Source organism: Melanotaenia boesemani, chromosome 2 (genome assembly GCF_017639745.1).
Source record: "Melanotaenia boesemani isolate fMelBoe1 chromosome 2, fMelBoe1.pri, whole genome shotgun sequence".
Classification (NCBI taxonomy): domain Eukaryota; kingdom Metazoa; phylum Chordata; class Actinopteri; order Atheriniformes; family Melanotaeniidae; genus Melanotaenia; species Melanotaenia boesemani.
The window spans coordinates 24,875,086-24,894,961 of NC_055683.1; the positions used below are offsets into that span (position 1 = coordinate 24,875,086).

A 19,876-nucleotide genomic window follows, 5' to 3' on the forward strand; every position below is an offset into this window, starting at 1 on the left:
CTTTGCATATTCTTTAAGTCTCTGTTTGAATTTAGCTCTTGGTCCAATTTGAGAAATCAACTCATTAAGCCTGTTTGAATCTCCAAGACTTAAAAAAGTCTTCTTGTCAACACCTTCCTCTGAAAGAAAAACAAAAAGTTGCTTTTTAAAAAACTGACAAGAATATTTTCAGTGTAAAAAATTTGATTTACAAATGTTTAAAGCATGTTAGGAGCTTAAAATGTTTGTTCAAGTCCACACACAAATATGAAGTCATTTGGAAATGTACACTTGAATCCACACAAAATGTGAAGCAAATTGAATACGTAAAATAAATTAACCTTTAACCTGCTTAAACATGAGTAGTGTGCAAACCTGTATGAACTGTGTGCAAAATATCAATACTGGAGCAGTTTGTAACGTGTGCATGTGTAAAGTCTTTTTATAAGATCAAACTGCTTTATTGTTGTTTGTGGATTTAAACATGCATTTGCAAATACCCAAAGTTGTTCACAAAACGTTTTACACATCTCTGTCTTTGAATTTGTTTTCTCTTCTTAATTATCTGTCAGCTTTTCTCATGCATGTTGCCAAAGCAGATTTAAAGGTTTAAAATAAGCAGGCTTACACCGTACCTTCAAATTTCTGAATGTACTGACTGAGGCCCCATTCAGTTAATTTGTCCCTGTTGAAGTCAGTTGTCTCCATCACAGTTAAATCTGAAAATCAGAAACATGTTTTTTAGCAAAGCCTATTGATGAATCACAATGACTAAAAATTAGAGGGTAAGACCTCAGAGGTGTCACTTTCTTAGCAGCTGGTAAGATTTTTAAAATTATGACTGTATTTTCTTTCTGGAACACTAAAAAAATGTTCAAAACATTTTCAAGTTTTTTATTTTGTGAGTTATTTAATATTCTTTTTAAAACAGTCTCTTTTTTTCCATCTATCTACACACAACAGTTTTTTTTTTTTTAGAATTGTAACGATGAAAAAGAATGAAACTTCCTGCTCAAGTGTTCAGAACCAGTTGCACAGTTACCAATTAAAGTTAGAGGCCTGTCAGGACACAGACATGTAGTGTGAGAAAGTCTTAAACGCTGCTCAAAACCAGGAAGCTGAAAGTACGGATGAGACAAAGGCTGGGAAAAAAACTGCCAACAACCAAAGGGAGGGGCAGAACTAGTACACAGAAAATGTAATAGAAGAGGGAAATGAAAGTCAAAGCACGTGGACAGATTTATTTTAACGTTAGAAACTGTTGTGGAAATTTCATATATTCCCTTTAATATTGTGCTATACTGATCACTCATAAGATAAACAGATTGTTTAAGTTCTTGGTAACAGAGATTAATGCTGAGTAGCCTGTTGCTATCGTAAGTTAATGCATTTCCTTAGAGCAGTTCACACTGACCTGTGTGACTTATCTGATACTAGCCAGATACCTTCAGGATGCCCAGCAGGACATCCTGCCCTAATGTCAGTGGGGTTGTTTATGTGCTCAATAAATGCAAAAGCTCATTAGGTTTGCTGAAGTGTCTAATCCTGTGTGAGGAACAGACAGTCTCTTTGTTTTTATCTTACAAGATATATGATGTGCTGTGACATGATCATTCTGCTTAAAAGATGCTCCCTGTGTGTTTCTTATCAGATTCTGTTCAGATCTCTGTGCTGTCAGACCTCTGAACAGTCTCTCAAATTGCAATTCTACTCTTTCTATTCTTTGTATTCTAATTCTGTGTTCAATAAACTTGTAATCATTTTTCACTTCAGAACCAGACTCCTCATCCTTGACAGAATAAGTTTTTGCCTTTGGATGGGTTTTAATGGAAACACAATTTCCCTGAGGAATTCCAAAGGGATTAATAAAGTATTCTGATTCTGATTCTGAAACAATAACACATAAAGCAGCAACACAACTTTACCAGGAAAAAAACAAAGAAACAGGCAAGAAAACAACTATTTTCCAATTCAGGATGTACTTTAGCTTTGAAATAAAGTTTTTACACTCCTAGATGCTACTTTGAACTCAGTTATAATCATTTGCATTCTTGACTTGTTTTACACCCTGGAGGAATGCCCTATTTTAGTTATCCAGCAAAGTGTTATGCAAAAATGTACATGCATGTATTCTATAACCAGTCGCCCACCAAAACCTGTAGAGTCCTACAGAGGAGACGTAGAGACACAGTCAAACAATCAGAGACACGTATGAGGCTGAGGATGTAGACAACTGGCTGGTGGCAGATGGATGGCCCCATGTTCTGGACACTCGGGTGAAGAGAGGGGCAGAGCTGTCAACTGATCTCCACCTGGTGGTGGGTTGGCTCAGATGGTGGGGGAGGATGCCGGTCAGACCTGGCAGACCCAAGCGTGTTGTGAGGGTCTGCTGGGAACGTCTGGCAGAGTCCCCTGTCTGAAAGAGTCCCCTGTCTGAAAGAGTTTTAACTCCCATCTCCGGCAGAGCTTCAACCATGTCCCGGGTGAAGCGGGGGACATTGAGTCCGAATGGGCTGTGTTCCGTGCCTCTATTGTCGAGGCGGCCAGCCGCAGCTGTGGCCGTAAGGTCGTCGGTGCCTGTCGTGCCGGTAACCCCCGAACCTACACCAGCAGTAAGGGATGCCGTCCAGCTGAAGAAGGAGTCCTATCGGGCCTTTCTGGCCTGTGGGACTCCAGAGGCAGCTGAGGGATATCGACAGGCTAAGCGGAGCGCGGCTTTGGCGGTCTCTGAGGCAAAAAATCGGGCATGGGAGGAGTTTGGAGAGGCCATGGAGAATGACTTCCGGACGGCTTCGAGGAGATTCTGGTTCACCAGCCGGCGGATCAGGAGGGGAAAGCAGTGCTCCGTCAACACTGTGTACAATGGGGATGGGGGGCTGCTGACCTCGACTCGGGACGTTGTGAGGCAGTGGAGAGGGTACTAAGAGGACCTCCTCAATCCCACCAACACGTCTTCCGATGAGGAAGCAGAGTCTGGGGTAGCTGGTGCTGGCTCTCCTATCTCTGGGGCTGAGGTCGCTGAGGTGGTTAAAAAACTCCTCGGTGGCAAGGCCCCGTGGGTGGATGAGGTCCGCCCAGAGTTCCTCAAGGCTCTAGATGCTGTAGGGCTGTCTTGGCTGACACGCCCCTGCAGCATCGCATGGACATCGGGAACCCTGGACTGGCAGACTGGGGTGGTGGTCCCCCTCTTCAAAAAGAGGGACCGGAGGGTGTGCTCCAACTACAGGGGGATCACACTCCTCAGCCTCCCGGGTAAGGTCTATTCAGGGGTGCTGGAGAGGAGGGTCCGTCAGATAGTTGAACCTCGGATTGAGGAGGAGCAGTGTGGTTTTCGTCCCGGTCGTGGAACAGTGGACCAGCTCTACACCCTCTTCAGGGTCTTTGAGGGGGCATGGGAGTTTGCCCAACCAATCTACATGTGCTTTGTGGACTTGGAGAAGGCATTCGACCGTGTCCCTCGGGGACTCCTGTTGGGGGTACTCTGGGAGTATGGAGTGCCGGACTTGCTTGTACGAGCTGACCCGTCCCTGTACGACCGGTGTCAGAGCTTGGTCCACATTGCCGGCAGTAAATCTGAATCGTTTCCAGTGCGGGTTGGACTCCGCCAAGGCTGCCCTTTGTCACCAATTCTGTTCATAACCTTTATGGACAGAATTTTGAGGAGCAGCCGAGGTGTTGAGGGGATCCGGTTCGGTGGCCTCAGGATTGGGTCTCTGCTCTTTACGGAGGATGTGGCTCTGTTGGCTTCATCGGGCCATGATCTTCAGCTCTCACTGGAGCGATTCGCAGCCGAGTGTAAAGCGGCCTGCCCCAAGTGGAGGAGTTCACGTACCTCAGGGTCTTGTTCACGAGTTAGGGAAGGATGGACCGGGAGATTGACAGGCGATGCAGTGATGCGGACTCTGCATCAGTCTGTTGTGATGAAGAGGGAGCTGAGCCAAAAGGTAAAGTTGATTTACCGGTCGACCTACGTTCCTACCCTCACCTATGGTCAAGAGCTGTGGGTAGTGACCGAAAGAACAAGATCGCGAGTACAAGCGGCCGAAATGAGTTTTCTCCGCAGGATGGCCGGGCTCTCCCTTAGAGATAGGGTGAGAAGCTCGGTGATCTGGGAGGGGCTCAGAGTAGAGCCGCTGCTCCTCCACATCTAGAGGAGCCAGATGAGGTGGCTCGGGCATCTGGTTAGGATGCCTCCTGGACGCCTCCCTGGTGAGGTGTTCCGGGCACGTCCCACCGGAAAGAGGCCCCGGGAAAGACCTAGGATGTGCTGGATGGACTACATCTCTCTGCTGACCTGGGAACACCTCGGGATCCCTCTGGATGAGCTGGTGAATGTGGCCGGGGAGAGGGAAGTCTGGGTTTCCCTGCTTAGGCAGCTGCCCCTGCGACCCGACTCCGGATAAGCGGCAGACAATGGATGGATGGATGGATATGGATATGGATATATATATATATATATATCCATGTGTGTGTGTGTGTTTGCATTTTTCTTGCTGTAAAGGGTTGTTAGTCCAAATAAAATTAGATTTCTGTTGTTCTGTCAAACCAGTGAATTTCACCACTAACAATACAGTTTTTTTATATTTAACATGTGTTTACTTTTGAACTCATTACAAAATGTGCACTGCTGCATGGTAAAGCAGTACATTACACTACAGTTAATGAAGATATATTAGCAGTGGAATGGTTTAATTTGGCTGGCAGCTGCTGATTAAGACAAGTTTACATGGTTCACACAAATGTTGATCATGTTCAACAAAAATAGAAATGCATTCCTCTGAAAAGTTTATTTCTAGACAAAGTTGGTGTTTCAGTGTGTTTTCAAACGATGTGTTGGAGTAAGAAATCCTGTAAAGCAAGACAAAAACAAAAGCTGAGCAGAGTTTTTTATTGAACATCAGTCAATCATGAACTCATTTCTGAGCATAAAGAAACATCACAGATTGAAACAAAACAAACTCAGTAATTAAACAAAGAGTTTTTACTTAGAAGCCAGAGACAGGAAAAGCAACCTGTCTCAACAATAAATGTCTACATCCATACATTCAATACAATCCTAAACCTGCTCCCTTCCCAGCAAAACTACATTAAACTAAAATAAAAAGGACTACAACGGACGTTATTCTAGCCCTCTGGATTTAACCTATATGATAAAATGTTTACATTCTTTCTTTGGATTTAACAAGGACCTTTAATTTGATTTATTTTTTCTACATTTGCATCAATCATCAAGGCAACCCTCTGCTACATGAAAATAAAGAAGATACCAAATCCTCCCAATAAATTCAAGCATATATCTATGTATATCTAGAAAATGAAAACAACAACAAAACATTTAATAAAAGTGGAATTACGTACACTGTCACAACATGCATTAATAATTGCCAGGTCTTTGAAGTTGTCCTGGATTGTCATGATCCCTGTGTTCAGCGAAGCTTTTTAATAGAACAGCATCTGTGTAAATAAAAACATTTTTCACATAAATCTGAACAAAATCAAGACCTCTGGTAAAAAAGTTTTTCCCATTTCATGACATTTCTTCCTCTGGGATGCGTTTCAGTTCATCAAAGAGTTTCGCCACCATCGTAAGTTCCGCTGAAACATCTATAAAACAATTATTTGTTTCAGTCAAATGAATACATGATATTAAATGGCCTGCATAAACTATTTTACTTGGATATGTTCACTTTCAGCTCAGTTTCACAGTACTTCATGAAACTGTCATAAAAGCAATCTTTTTCTATTAACTGTTTATAACAAAGAATACAAATACATATTGAACACAATGATGAAACTAAATAATGGCACAAAAGAGATCTTTACTAGTTTTAATGAGCAAAATACTTGGAAGCTTAATGATGTAGCAATGGAGTTTTAATTTTGCATATATTATACCTCACTGATTGTTTTCACTTCGTTGTCATTTATCTTTTTCAAAAAGACATTAAAGAGACCTCCGTTTGAAAAAAATTCTTAAATTTCTCTCTGTATTCTTTTAACTTGCATACCTGTTAAAACTTGCTTTAAACTATATTACCATCTTCACCAGTTTTAAACTGCTGTATTTCTTTGTCAGTTTCATAATGCACTATTAGACCAGATGGTTATTTTACCTGGGATCAAGTTGTCGTCAGTCTTCAGTGAGAGCTCAATTGATTCCCTCATTGTTTCCTCCAGAGTAATAATGATGTACTTCTAATTTAGCATGAAATAGTTATCATTTATTAAGGTACAAAAATTTAGTATGTAATAAAAATAAATTAATAGTTCATCACACATAAAATCACTGTTACATGTAAGCTTAGTAGCTGCTCAATCATACGTACAAACAAATGTGTAGGAGTTTTGCAGCTTAAAATGATGTAAATTTTAAGTTAAATTTACAAACGTGACATACCATCAAGTTTATGAGCTGGTTTAACATAACCTTCTTTGCCTGGTCAAACATGATGTTCTTTGACTCGGACACATGTCTCTCAATCGTGTGTCTCATGTTCAACAACGAGCCTGGTCCACTAAATTCTGCTGCTCCTAAAAAAAAGAGGTTATGACACATTTATATGCAGAGTATCCATCAACTGTTATACAAATAGGCTCTATCCTATAAAATTTTCTTTACTTTCGTAGCAGTCTTGCATGCTTTTTTCAATGGTCTCCATCAGACTGTGGTAGATCGTTTTCTTGCGGTCACGGATTTCTCTTTTCAGTTTTGTCTTAAGTTTTTCTTCCTAAAAAGAGATAATAAAAAACATGGTTAAACACCTAAACTTTATATTGTTGCAGATCTTTGCTTAAAAGCAGTACATCTAACATTTTCCTATGTATGAAACATACATATACTATAAAACAGCCTTGCATTAACAATAGGCAGGTTATTGCTTCTCTCATCCATTACCTCTGTCTTCAGAAATATCAGCTGCAGTTTGACGTCATTGTACTGCTGAATCAGTCCCTCTGTGTCCAGTGTAAAAGCATTGATGACACCAAAGAATGGCCCATGTTTCCCTTCATTTCTGAAAAATAAATATATATATATACATATATATATATATTAAAACACCCCCATTCTCCACGGAGGCGACGTACACTGGTTGCTCCATTAATGCTGTGTTCATTCTCAAGTCCATTATTCTTTTCCACGTCCCGCCATTGTAATGAAAAAATGATGGATGTATGGGGCTTGTCATGCCACGCATGCGTCAATTGTGTTAAAATCTTTAACGCAGTTAATTACATAAAAGAATTAACGCCGTTAACGCGTTATTTTTGACATCCCTAAAATGACAACCCAACTATCCATCCATGGTACATACATCCAACCCTAACTACATAAAAACAAAATACCCATGTTTTGATTGTAATGCATGGGAAGCTTAGTTCATGACTTGCAAAGCAAGGTGCCAGCAGTCTGGATGCTAACATCAGCTCTCCATAAAAACATAGGTTTTATTTATTAATATTATTTATTTATTAACACATTTTTAAAAATTCTGTATCATCATGGCTTTATAAAGGGATAAACACGGAACAGAAAGAGACAACACTTGGCCAAAAGTTATCTAATTAGAAGATATTAAAGCACATACTGCAAGTGGACTAAGTGCAGCAGAAGCCCTGGGCTGAATGCACTTCAGTTATTTTACAGAGAGGATGCGATTAAATACTTCTTAATTATCTGATGAAGATGGATCACAATGTTGCACATTTAGACTAACCAGTGATTAAGATATTGTGCTGTAGTGTAAATAACAAAAATAGAAGCATTAACACATCAGCATGCTGAATATTCATAAAGATTTGATAAACTGTAAGTAGTATTATTTACAATTTTAATATATTCCTATAGTTTAAAGACAAGACACTAAAAAAATATTTTTCCTTACGGGAAAGTCTTTCTGAATTCCTCATCGATGCTGCCAGTCAGGAATGATGCTAACTTCAGGTTGAGGTTCAGTTGTTTTCCTTTTTTGGGCTGATAAATGCCATCATTGTTGACTACGCACTTCAGTATCCTGTGAAACGCACTCCCAGACCTTCTCTAAAGGAAATTAGGTAGCATGTTACATTACAGCTCGGTAAATATATGGTAATATTGTAGTAATAATGTTGTAATATCATGGTAACACAGAAGAAATAACCTGGTAATACTCTGTAATTACCAGTAGTGATAAACAGATAATATCCTAATAGTAACACTGGGAAAATCATGCTAACAATAGACTAAAACTGTTTAAAGGGTTTAAAGTTAAAGGGTAATAAGTAGCCTGTAACCTAAAGCAATAGGAGGGTAACAAATTTAATGAGAAAGTGAAACTATTTGGCAGTACTATCGTAATATTGTGGTAATTACCTGGTCGCTGTCTGGAAATGTTACAAATATTAAAGAAAGCAGTAACTATGGTGAGATAATGTCATTATTACCTAATTATAATTGGACAGTTTCTATGTAATAACGATGACTCGTGGATGTAAAGTTATCCATTGAATGTTTCCATTTTATTTCATAGTAATATTACATTACAGCAGACATCACAATAAAATGCAATAACATGGAAACAACAACAGTAGTTTCTATGTAATAACCACAAATCAGGGCTGCAAAGTGACCCATGACCTGTTTCTGTATTAGTACATGGTAATATTACATTACAGCAGACATTGCCATTTGAAACAATAACATGGAAACAACATCAGTAGTTCCTATGTAATAACCATGAATCAGGGCTGTTATTACAAAGAAACTACTGATGTTGATTCCATGTTATTGTTTTATATGACAATGTGTGCTGTAATGTAATTGATATCATGGACAGAAAAAGGTAATGGGTCACTTTGCAGCCCTGATTCTTGGTTATTATGTAGAAACAACTGATATCGTTTCCATGTTTTCCATCTCCGGTCGTCAAGGGCCACAATCCTACAGGCTTTTGATGAGTCCCTGCTCCAAAACCACCTGACTCAAATTGATGAGTCATTGTGCAAAACTTAATAGGCTGTTGGATCTATTTAATTTGAGTCAGGTGTGTTGAAGCAGGAAACATTAGAAAATCTCCAGGACAGCGGCCCTCGAGGAGCAACTTTAAGCACCCCTGGTATAGATATTTGTAACATTTCCAGACAGCTACCAGGTAATTACCACAATATTAACATAGTACTACCAAATAGTTTCATTTTCTGATTAAATTTGTTACCCTCCTATTGCTGTAGGTTACAGGCAACTTATTACCCTTTAACTTCAGTTTTAGTCTATTGTTACCATGATGTTCCCAGTGTTACTACTAGGATATTATCTGTTTATCACTACTGGTAATTACAGAGTATTACCAGGTTATTTCTTCTGTATTACAAGATATTACCACACTATTACCATATAATTACAGAGCTTTAATGTAAAGTGCTACAGGAAAAAGAGGTTTAACACATGCAGAGAACCAAAGTTGACACAATATATGAGCAAAATACATACTTACTGGATACAAGAAAAACTTCAAGCTCCTTTCACATGAGCGTTTTGAGGTCTCCACCCCTTCACTGAGGCATTTTTTAAAAGCTCTGTAAGTTTTAAGCATTGCTTCTGAGGTCGGACAAAGATGATCATTTATCTTTTTTGTAATATGTTCACAAACAACAGTTTTTTGACCAGTCTAAAAAAAAAAAGGAAAAAAAAGAAGAAATTTATATCAGGTAACTAATGTTCAAGAAATGTACTAATCTAAAATATCTATCTAATATCTATCTAAATAACTGATAACTAGATGCACTCAGAGATGCCAGACCACCACCAAGCCATTTTTTTTTTCATTATTTTGGGGTTAGAGGCTCTACTGGCAAAATGATCTCCTCATAATAAAGAATCCTTTTAAAATTCCTGGATCCAGGATTACTTATTCCTTATTACATTTCTGAGATTTCCTAAAAATTTCATCCAAATCCATCCATAACTTTTTGAATTGTGTTGCTAGCAGACAGACACAAACCGAGAGACAGACCTACTCAGTGGAGGTAATTATTAGGGAGAACTATCTTACTGCTCCTCCACAGCTGGCCCCTTGAATCAAGGAGAGAATCCCATGAGCTCCAGACACATAGTTTAATGTCTCTGAGTGACAATCATTGAGGTTTTTCAGAAAATCCTGAAGTTTGGGTATTTCTGGAAAAATACAGCAGAAATACAAAAGTGCATGGAAATTAAAAAGTCACTCTCAAATTATTCAGTCATGTCCAAATTTAAGCAAGCAAAAAAGAGGAAATGCATGTTAAACATTTTCAGCAAACACAGTTTGTACACAGAATTGTAAGATTTCACCCACCATTACTTTCTTTATTTAGACGTCTTCCGTTTAGAAACTCCCTGGAGCTCACTGTGAACACTTTGAAACTGTCATCACTGAAGTGTTTCTTGAAAAAAGGAAATGTTCATATAGACGCTGTAGTTATGTCTGGAAAACATTGTGTTAGTACAATCTAAAACCAAAAAAAGTTTAAAGATTTAAAAAAAGTCAGGCAACCAGCTGCACATCTTTTTCAGCAAATATAAATAAATAAATAAATAAATAAAATAAAGAAACGAGTAAATCTAATAAAATTTTAATTTCCTTTTTAAATCCACCGTCCACCTCACGAAGAGAAACTCACAACCAGTTTCCGTCTCAATATTAATATCAAAATAGGAAGGGTTCTTCCCTATTTAACTGCATTTTTGTAGATTTTGAGTTGTTTATATAAAATTTCAATATATATTTTTTCCATTTCCTCTCTGTTCTTCTGCAAATCCTTTAATTTTTTTTTTATACTTTTTTGTGATATGGGTTTAACTCATACAGTTTTTATTTGAGTGGAGAATTGAGGGCTATTCTCACTGGCGACTTCAGTCTGCTGTAAAAATGCTAAACAATACAATCACATGATGCATGTGCAGCCTTTTGTCATCCACACATCCGGGACCTGACGTGAGGCAAAACTAGTCGATCGCAGATGGAGTAACGTCAGTTTTGTGCAGTTGTTCTCAATGTCTACCAGCAGAGAGAGAGCAGGGAGAGGGTGGGGGCAGATGGAGGGTGGGGACTCCGTCTGCGATCGACTAGATGTGTGGCACAAAAGTTTGAATTTCAGATCTGAATTTGAATGGAGGGAACTGAAACTGAACTATGAAAATGAATTAGGGAAACTAATTTTTCAAAAACAAACGTTTCAACTGCACTACAATACACATTCAAAAAACAAAGATTCAATATCAAATACGGTCATTTGGATTGGGTTTGTAATGCAATTATTCAAAAAGTCATGTGCAGGTTCATACTGAACAATTCATATTCAAATATAAAGAATTTAGATTCACTCTCCAGTGGCACAAAGTTTATCCCATATTTTGTCCCTCTTAATAATTTGGTTTAAAACCTCACCTTTATTGCGTGGAGCTTGTCGAACTCCTGTAACACTGCCTCCTTGGCTTCTGTGTTTCTCTTAAATATGCGAGCACCAACGTCATCTACAGAGCTTTAAGAATAGAGATACAGATGCTTCAAAGTTTGCAAACCCTTTGCAAGTTTCCTTTATTTATGCATAAATATGACCTAAAACATAGATATTTACACAAGCCCTAAAATCTGATGAGAATTCTTCATCTATTTCTCTAGTAAACAAATCCTACATACAGCTGCAATGACTTGCTTTAAATTTTCCTCAGATTGTGCAGACCCCTACCAGATATAACACCCATTTAATGGTATCTGGCACACTAATTGATATTATGTGTACCAATAGACCAGACAGGTACATATCTGGAGTGTTTTATTGAAACCTTATCGACCATTGTAGCACACCCTATGTTCGCAAAGGCATTGTCTGAGACAACCACCACTGGTTGTTTGCAAAGACATACTGAAACATTTAAAAAGCTGCATGACCAAAAATCTTTTACAGTGGCAAAGAATTAGCCTCATGACTGATGTTGAAGAAGCCTGTCATACTTCAAAACCTCCTTTACTGCTGTTCACAACAAACATGCATCTCCTAAACAAAGTCAGAGTAAATTGAATGTTCTCTGTATCTGGTTCGGTCACGACCTTCCTGAGATCATTCACTAAAAACACCACTGATGGTGAACTAATATGTTTTTATGAAGAACTAAGACTTTTAATAACTAGAAGTGACTAGAACAGGGATCTCTAACTCCAGTCCTCGTGAGCTACTGTCCTCCAGGTTTTGGATTCTACCCTGATGCAACACACCTGACTCAAATCACTGGGTCATTAACAGGCTTGTGCAGAGGTGTGTTGTAGTAGGAGACATCTAAAACCTGCAGGACAGTAGCTCACGAGGACCGGAGGTGGACACCCCTGGACTAGAAGCTACACTGACACCCAGTCCATGAGGCTAGCAAAAACCAATTACTTCAAACAGCAGCTAAGCACCAATTGCAGAAATTCAAATTTTTTTTGTAAATGACTGAAATATTTTAGAATAAAAGTAAACACTTACACCTGTCCATTGTAATCAAATCTTATGATATTTTTGTCACTGACAAAACCACAGTGATACATTACTATAACTAACATTTTGCTAAAGCTGGTTGGTCATATAACTCTCTCTGTAACTCATTCACGTGCCTAAGACAACCACCCTTCTCCATTCAGCTACACATCAGCTTCTTAGTCTGGAAACCTATAAATCTGCCAGTCTTGATGGGTTAGACACTTAAAAAAAAAGAAGAAAAAAAAAAGAAAAAAAGAAATGCCACTCATGTCATTGCAGTTCCAATCTGTGACTTGTTCAGTCTGTCATTCCAAATCTGAGTGTTTTCTCAAGCATGGCAATCTGTAATAGAAGGTGATGATACTGAAATAAACTGTTAGCAGCCTATCTTTATTTTGATGAAAACACAAACAGCTTATAGATCATCTGTAGACTGATAGTATTCTAAACATCTGGCAGTCTGGCTTTAAATTTGGGCACTGTTGCATATGTCCACTACATTTAACGTTTTGTGTGTGTAGATATCAATAAAGAATACTGTGAAGCTGTTTTTGTTGGCCTCGCAAAGGATTTTGATTCTGTAAACTATTCCATTCTTTTGGAAAGGTTACAGTTTATTGATCTCCCAGAGGACTGTGTAGCTTGGTTTAGTAGATATTGGTTTGGACACATGCAATCAGTAAAGTTGGACTAGGGCTGGTTTAAAAGAAAGTGATTTATTGATTTTAATAGATTCAAATGAAATAAATCAAATATCTATTTATTAAACTTGAAGATTGTTGTTTTTTTATATGTCCTTATTTCCGGTAATGTAACCTTACTCTCGCGTGAACTGAGAGCCGGCGAGATCTTAGAATATTTACACGGGTTTAATCTGTTTCTTCCATCCAAAACCAGCTTCTCTTGCCGAGATAATGTCAATTTCAGATGTTTCCATTCACCAGTGTGGATTATATTAATCTATAAAGTCTTTTGGAGCGGATTACCGCTTACATTAACAACTAACACTAAGACTGTGTCACTCATATTAGCAGCTAATGCTAACTAGTGCCATCACGTTCAACAACAGGAAGTGATGTCACCACCCACATAGTTTAAAATAAATCCAATCTGTCATTTAAAGTCACATTTCCTCTAGAACAAGTTTACACTTTGTCCTTTTATCAAATAGTAAACAGCCTGATGCTATTTATATGATTTACATGACTGCATGTGTCCATGGCAGTCAGCACACACACACATACACATATGCACATACACACGTTTCTGTCAGAGGACAGAGTGCACTAGTCAGAAAACATGTCAACCAGCTGAAAATCAGAAATATGAGAGTTTTCTAAAATCTCTCAAGCAGGTGAAGATGGAAGCATCTTGCTGCAGTGAGGAGCAGATGAAATATTTCTCCTGCTCCGGTGTTACCCCAATAGCGTCACAGTCGTCACGGGAACGTGCACAGCTGATTAACAGTATTGTTTTCATCAATGTTAACGATAAAAAAAAATTTTTGTTGACGAACCTTTTTTCCATGATGAGAACGAGACAATCCCCCAATCCCAAACCGAAAACTTGAGCACTCGCCCTGAGCCCCTGATGACTAAATGACATCACCTGCGTGAGGAGTCGAGGGTGACAGGCCACAAGGGCTCGAAATGCTTTAAATAGGATTGGGACAGCACTTTGAGACCTGCACTGCAAGGAGAGAGACGCCATACACACATATATATATATATATATATATATACACACATATATATATATATATACACATATATATATATATATATATATATATACACACACATATATATATATATATATATATATATATATATATATATATATACACACAATATATATATAGTATATATAGTAGAGGTCAGGAAGCTCCTGTAAACGCCGCCGTGGGGAAATTAAACGGCGAAAAATATAACGACCCAGCGCCACAATACTGAAGAACATGTTTCACACGTCGGCTTCTCTCGGTAAACTCCGTGTTTCACGTGACATCGCAGTGATTTATGGGTAATTCCTTAGCGAAAGTTGGCATAGATGCTGACTTATGGAAAGGGGGCAGAAAGGGCTCAAAAATGTCCGCCATCATCCCTTGATCACTCACACAATTCCAATTGGAATACCACTGAACCCTCGAGCCCCTCGCGGGAGCGCGCCCGTGAGTGCAGGAATGCTCAAGTGTTCCATTTGGGATTCGACCAATGCCGAGCTAAACATGGCTCTCTGATGACTAAAACATGACAAGACGTTTGTGAGATTTAGTTGACGAGACGAAAATGTTCAAGGGCTGATTGTCCGACATTAAAAATGCATGACATTTCTGTGTGAGCGCAACTTGTCAGTCAACAATGCTGATGCACCTTGGCCACGCCCAAAGCCTGATGTGCAGCTCGCACACAGACAAGCACTTTATTCATTCATAGATGAATCATGGTGGCAGCGTCAATCCACATGATCCCTGTTGATTGGAAAGTCTCGGCTAAAGCTATCAATCTGGTAAAGGATCTGGTTATTATGCAAAAGCATTAAGGTTAACTTGTTTTATGAATTGCAATACTTGTTATAACCTGTCAACCTTGGTTCCACTTTTTAATACATATTTTTGACCTAAATTAATTTGTTAAAAGACTAATACTTTTTTTTATTTGACTAAAACTAGACTAAAACCTTTATGAGTTTTCATCGACTAAAACTGGACTAAAACTATCAAACTTATAAATTACTTAAATGTGACTAAAACTAATAGGCATTTTCATCCTGAAGACTAAGACTAACACTAAAACTGAGATGCCTGCCAAAAACAACACTGCTGATCAAGCTGAATCTACCATCATTGAATGAATTTCTGAGTCGTATTATGGCTTTAAATGGATCCAATATTCTTTGTATGTTTTGATAACATCAATATGTTTTCTGAGATCTGAACTTTAAGAATATTTTGAGCGACTCCACTGAATGAAACAGTTTCATCAGGACACCTAAAAAGTTTTACTTTTTTTCTGTCCTGAGGATTTTTTTTTTCATCAAATCAAATCAAATCAAATTTTATTTATATAGCACAACACAAAATGCTGTACATAATAAAAAACAATTCATACATATTGAATACAAAATCTAAAAGCCTTCACACATCAAAATATTATATAAAATAAAAAAATAAATAAAAAGGCACACCTCAATTATTCACACACAATTGCACACAAACTCACAAACATACAAACCTAGGATCATGTACACTCGCCCCACCCACCCAAACCCCATTCTGTACAAACATAAACTCCAGTTACTAAGAACTGTCTCTGAACTCTAAGTAAAAAAATAATAATAAAATGCAAACATCTTGCCAGGCCCGGACTGGTCGACGGGAGCAGTGGGACTATTCCCGGTGGCCAGGGGTCTAAGTGGCCTAACTGGAGAAAAAAAAAAAAAATACTTTATTGAACACTGACCACCACATGAGGAAGTTGGGAGGGGTTGTCCCTTAAACCCAAGGGAAAACAGAAACTACCCACACAGTTCCAGGGATCGATCACTGACAGATCGATCCAGGCCACAACATCTCTCCCCCTTTAAGTCTAAAACATCCACCCCACAGTATCTTCTCAAGACTGTCAGGGTTACTGTCATTCTCTTATAGTTTTACAATCAGAACAACAGTCCGAACCTTGATGTGGCAGGAGGTTGTTTTCCTCCTGGCCACTATGTGGCATTGCCAGTCTGGCTACAACCACCTGGGTTACCACCGTGATTAGGGGGCGGCACCACGGCCCTTTTTAACAGCGGATGGGTTTGCTCCACAGGCCCTTTTCTCCAATCTCCCGTGGTGGTTGTGGCTGGTGTGGCGGAGCTGTAGCCTTAGCTTGCTGGTTAGGGTCGGGCTTCCACACAGCGTGAGTGGCTGCTGGAGTGTGGAGAGCCGACTGCTCTGCTGAATGTGGTGCACATGGCTGGATGTCTGCTCCGATCATTGGATAACCGAACCATGGGATTGGAGGCATTGGCGCTTCTCTTGGTTCCTGGGTATGCCAACCGAGAGAGGCGGCAGGCTTGGGCTGTGCGCCGCCGTCACTCTCTGAGGGAGCTCTGCTACTGTTCTGGCTCTGCCGGGTTTTCATCCATCCCTCTGGCTGTCTGTCTGCCCGGATTATCCCCAGTGTGGAGCGAACGGATGGTGTTGCAACCCGGCGTGACGCTGCCTGGTTGCGGGGCCTGGACGCACTGGTGGACCAGGCTGGCGCCATCTTAATAGCCTTGTTTATTTTTGTGTGTTTATGCTAGGTTGTTGTTTAATTATGTTGCATGGTTTTTTGGGGGTTTTAATTCTTGTGCATGCTTTCATTGTGTTTTGAGTGTTTTTGTTTTGTTAAAGTGTAGCACTGTGGCTTTTGTGTTTTAATTTTTCTTCCCCCTTTTTTCTTGTCAGGTGCTGCGGCCGGGGGCAGCCGCCCCATCCCTGGTGGTGGTTCACATCCCTTTTCGTGCAGTGTGAGTGTGAGTGTTTACACGGGTGGTTTAGAACACGGACCCCTCTTTTGCTTTGTTGCGGGTTGGAGCTGCCGCGGGCTGGGTTAGCCCTGACAGTGAATTCCCTTTCTTTTCCACAGTGCTACCGCTTCGTTGGATTGTTTTGAACTTTAGTTATTATTGCATTGTTTAATAAAGCTGTATTGTTTTAGTTGACACGTCTCTGGCCTGTGGTATTCTCAGTATGAACTTAACAGAGAGGGGGAGGCGTGGTCCCTGACTGTGTGACTAGCTGTGGAAACCGCGCCGCCCCATTACATTAACAAACATTGTGACCTAACTAGCTCACAAATTAAGTCCATCTGGAGGCTTGTGTTGCCTCTTTGACCTTCTCAGTTCAACCACAGGAATTTCTTGTCCTGAGGCAGAAACTGCACCCTCCACCAAGTTCTGAGCATAGACAGGCTGGACCACCAGCGTTGACCGACCCTCGTCCCACTGCTTTGCAACCGGTATTCCCCCAATGTCCCCCAGCAACATGAAGTTCCTCCAACACCTGTTCCTGTCCTGGGGTTGGAACAATCACCCTTGACCCTCAGAGAAGACACTCATCTTGGACACTAAGTTCCAATTGCCGCCTAACAAAAGGTTTGAACGCTTCCTGTTCCACCACTGTTGGCCTAAACTGACTCACAGTCACTGGAGTCTGAGACAGTCTGTCCAGCAGGAACACCGTCTCTCGTGGTAAACCGGTGCTAGTAGGTGTGTCATCCAGAGGAAGACGACTGAAAGCATCCATGTTCGCATTCTCACTTCCTGCTCTATACACAATCTTATAGTGGTACGCAGAGAGCATCAACGCCCAGCGTTGCACCCTCGCCGAAGCCCTTTGACTCGCAAAATTACCCTGTTAGAAGCTTATGGTCGGTAAAAATGGTAAACGGACGACCATAAAGATACTGGTGAAAACTTTTAACAGCAAACACCACAGCCAGCCCCTTTTTTTCCAGCTGAGAATACCCCTTCTCCGCAGCTGAAAGAGTGCGTGACACATAACCTACTGGTTTTCTGATCCGTCCTTCATCACATGTGACAGAACAGCTCCCACTCCATAGGGAAACGCATCACATGACAGAACAACTGGTTTGTCTGGGTCAAAAAATGTGTAGCCTGTCAGAACGCAGTAGGTCTTTAACCTGCTTGAATGCGTTCTCTTGAGCCTGTTGCCACTTCCACACGCAGTCCTTGTGTAGAAGCTGGTAGAGAGGAGCAAGCATTGTAGAGAGATCAGGTAAAAATTTACTATAGTAGTTGACAAAGCCCAAAAAGGACCGAAGCTCTGTCACATCTCTTGGGCTTGGTGCATCCTTAATTGCCCTCACCTTCTCCTCTACGGTGGATAGCCCCAGAGCTGATTTTCTGTGGCCCGGGTCGGTGAAGCTCGGGGCCTGAAACACACACTTGTTGTGTTTCAGCCGTAGGCTGGCTTCTGCCAGTCTCTGCAGTACCTGATCGAGATTTTGCAAATACTCCCTGTCATTCCTACCCGTGACTAGGATGTCATCTAGGTAGAATGCTACATGTGGAATGTTTTGCAGCAGATAGTCCATTGTGCGCTGAAAAATTGCCGGGCTCAAGGCTGCGCCAAACACCAGCCAGTTGTACTTCAATAAACCCCTGTGGGTATTAATGGTGACAAACTGTTCCGAGTCCTCATCCAGCAGCAACTGCTGGTATGCGTGTCTCATGTCGAACTTTGTGAACGTCTCACCCCCTGCTAACATGGGAAAAAGATCCTCTACCCGAGGCAAAGGGTATGTGTCTGGTTGTGAAACCTGGTTCACCGTCAGTTTATAGACACCACATATCCTGGCATGTCCATCATCCGGACCTATTTTCATTATTTATCTCACTTTTCTCACATTTAGCACATTTTTCCTACATTTAACACAACTGTTAACTACATATATAATGGTCAAATAAAACATCTAAATCTAAATTTTAAATCTAAATGCTATATGTTAAATCTAAATGTTAAATCTAAATCTAAATATTTAAATCTAAATTTAAATGTTATATCTAAATGTTAAATCTTATATTTAAATCTTAATATATCTAAATCTTGAATCGTAAATCTCAAAGTTGAATCGTATATCTAAATGCTAAATCTTATATCTAAATGTTAAATCTAAATCTAGTTATCCACATATAATGTCCACATCTGTCCCTGTCCAGCACACAAGTAGTTACACAGCTCTGTGGTTCGTGAACTTTTAGAAAAGTATAACTTTAAATTTTAGTTTCTCTTTTATTTGCCCAGATAAAAACCTAATTGAGATGAGAAATTTCTTTTCCAAGGGTTACTTGGTAAGAAGGCAGCACAACCTTAAGATTTATAATATACCACAAAACATATAGAATTAATTGTCAAACAAAACAAGTAAAACAAAGGTAGCAGTAAACATGATTGACTAAATTAAATTAAAAGAAAGGACCCATTTACAGTGAAAGTATGTTGGTGATGATCACAGAGGAAATCCTACAATAGACTGGCATCCTTTCCATGATGTAACCTGTTTCTCACTCCGTGGCAACTGGGATTGGGACTGGTCCCCTTCTCCCAAACTTAAAAGTGGATTACAGGCATGCCATGTTTATGTTGCTCCCTTTTGGTGCTTCTGCAACAAGGCTTTGTGGTAATTTAAGAGGGAGATTACTCATGAATCTCCAAATGTGTGCTTGGTTGTTGATGTCAAATCAAATCAAATCAAATTTTAGTTATAAAGCGCTTTTAATGCAAAGGCAACACAAAGTGCTTTACATAGTATAAATGAATGCATATTAAAATGAAAAAAGAAAATCACAGAACAAAAACAATAAGCCATTTACACACCCAGTTATGTGACAGATTAAACACCTCCCACCCACCCCCCCTCACCCATCCACA

General features: G+C 39.8%; 1 protein-coding gene and 1 long non-coding RNA gene across 2 annotated transcripts in view; both read right to left on the reverse strand.

Moving 5' to 3' along the window:
* On the reverse strand, positions 1-1,199 carry LOC121652207. The gene is made up of 3 exons (XR_006012572.1): positions 1,022-1,199; positions 615-698; positions 1-119 (listed from the first exon to the last, which is right to left on the reverse strand). It is a non-coding gene; the product is annotated as an uncharacterized LOC121652207 (long non-coding RNA).
* A 3,652-nt stretch (positions 1,200-4,851) lies between these two features.
* LOC121652090 (nuclear GTPase SLIP-GC-like) overlaps positions 4,852-19,876 on the reverse strand; it is a 63,676-nt gene continuing 48,651 nt past the window's right edge. The window contains exons 14-21 of the mRNA XM_042004645.1: positions 10,008-10,129; positions 9,450-9,623; positions 7,863-8,017; positions 6,875-6,992; positions 6,599-6,707; positions 6,377-6,510; positions 6,093-6,174; positions 4,852-5,583 (exon numbers count right to left, since the gene is read on the reverse strand). Of these exons, the coding sequence (XP_041860579.1) occupies positions 5,507-5,583; positions 6,093-6,174; positions 6,377-6,510; positions 6,599-6,707; positions 6,875-6,992; positions 7,863-8,017; positions 9,450-9,623; positions 10,008-10,129 (971 nt within the window). The 3' untranslated portion in view covers positions 4,852-5,506. The remainder of the gene's footprint in view (positions 5,584-6,092; positions 6,175-6,376; positions 6,511-6,598; positions 6,708-6,874; positions 6,993-7,862; positions 8,018-9,449; positions 9,624-10,007; positions 10,130-19,876) is intronic.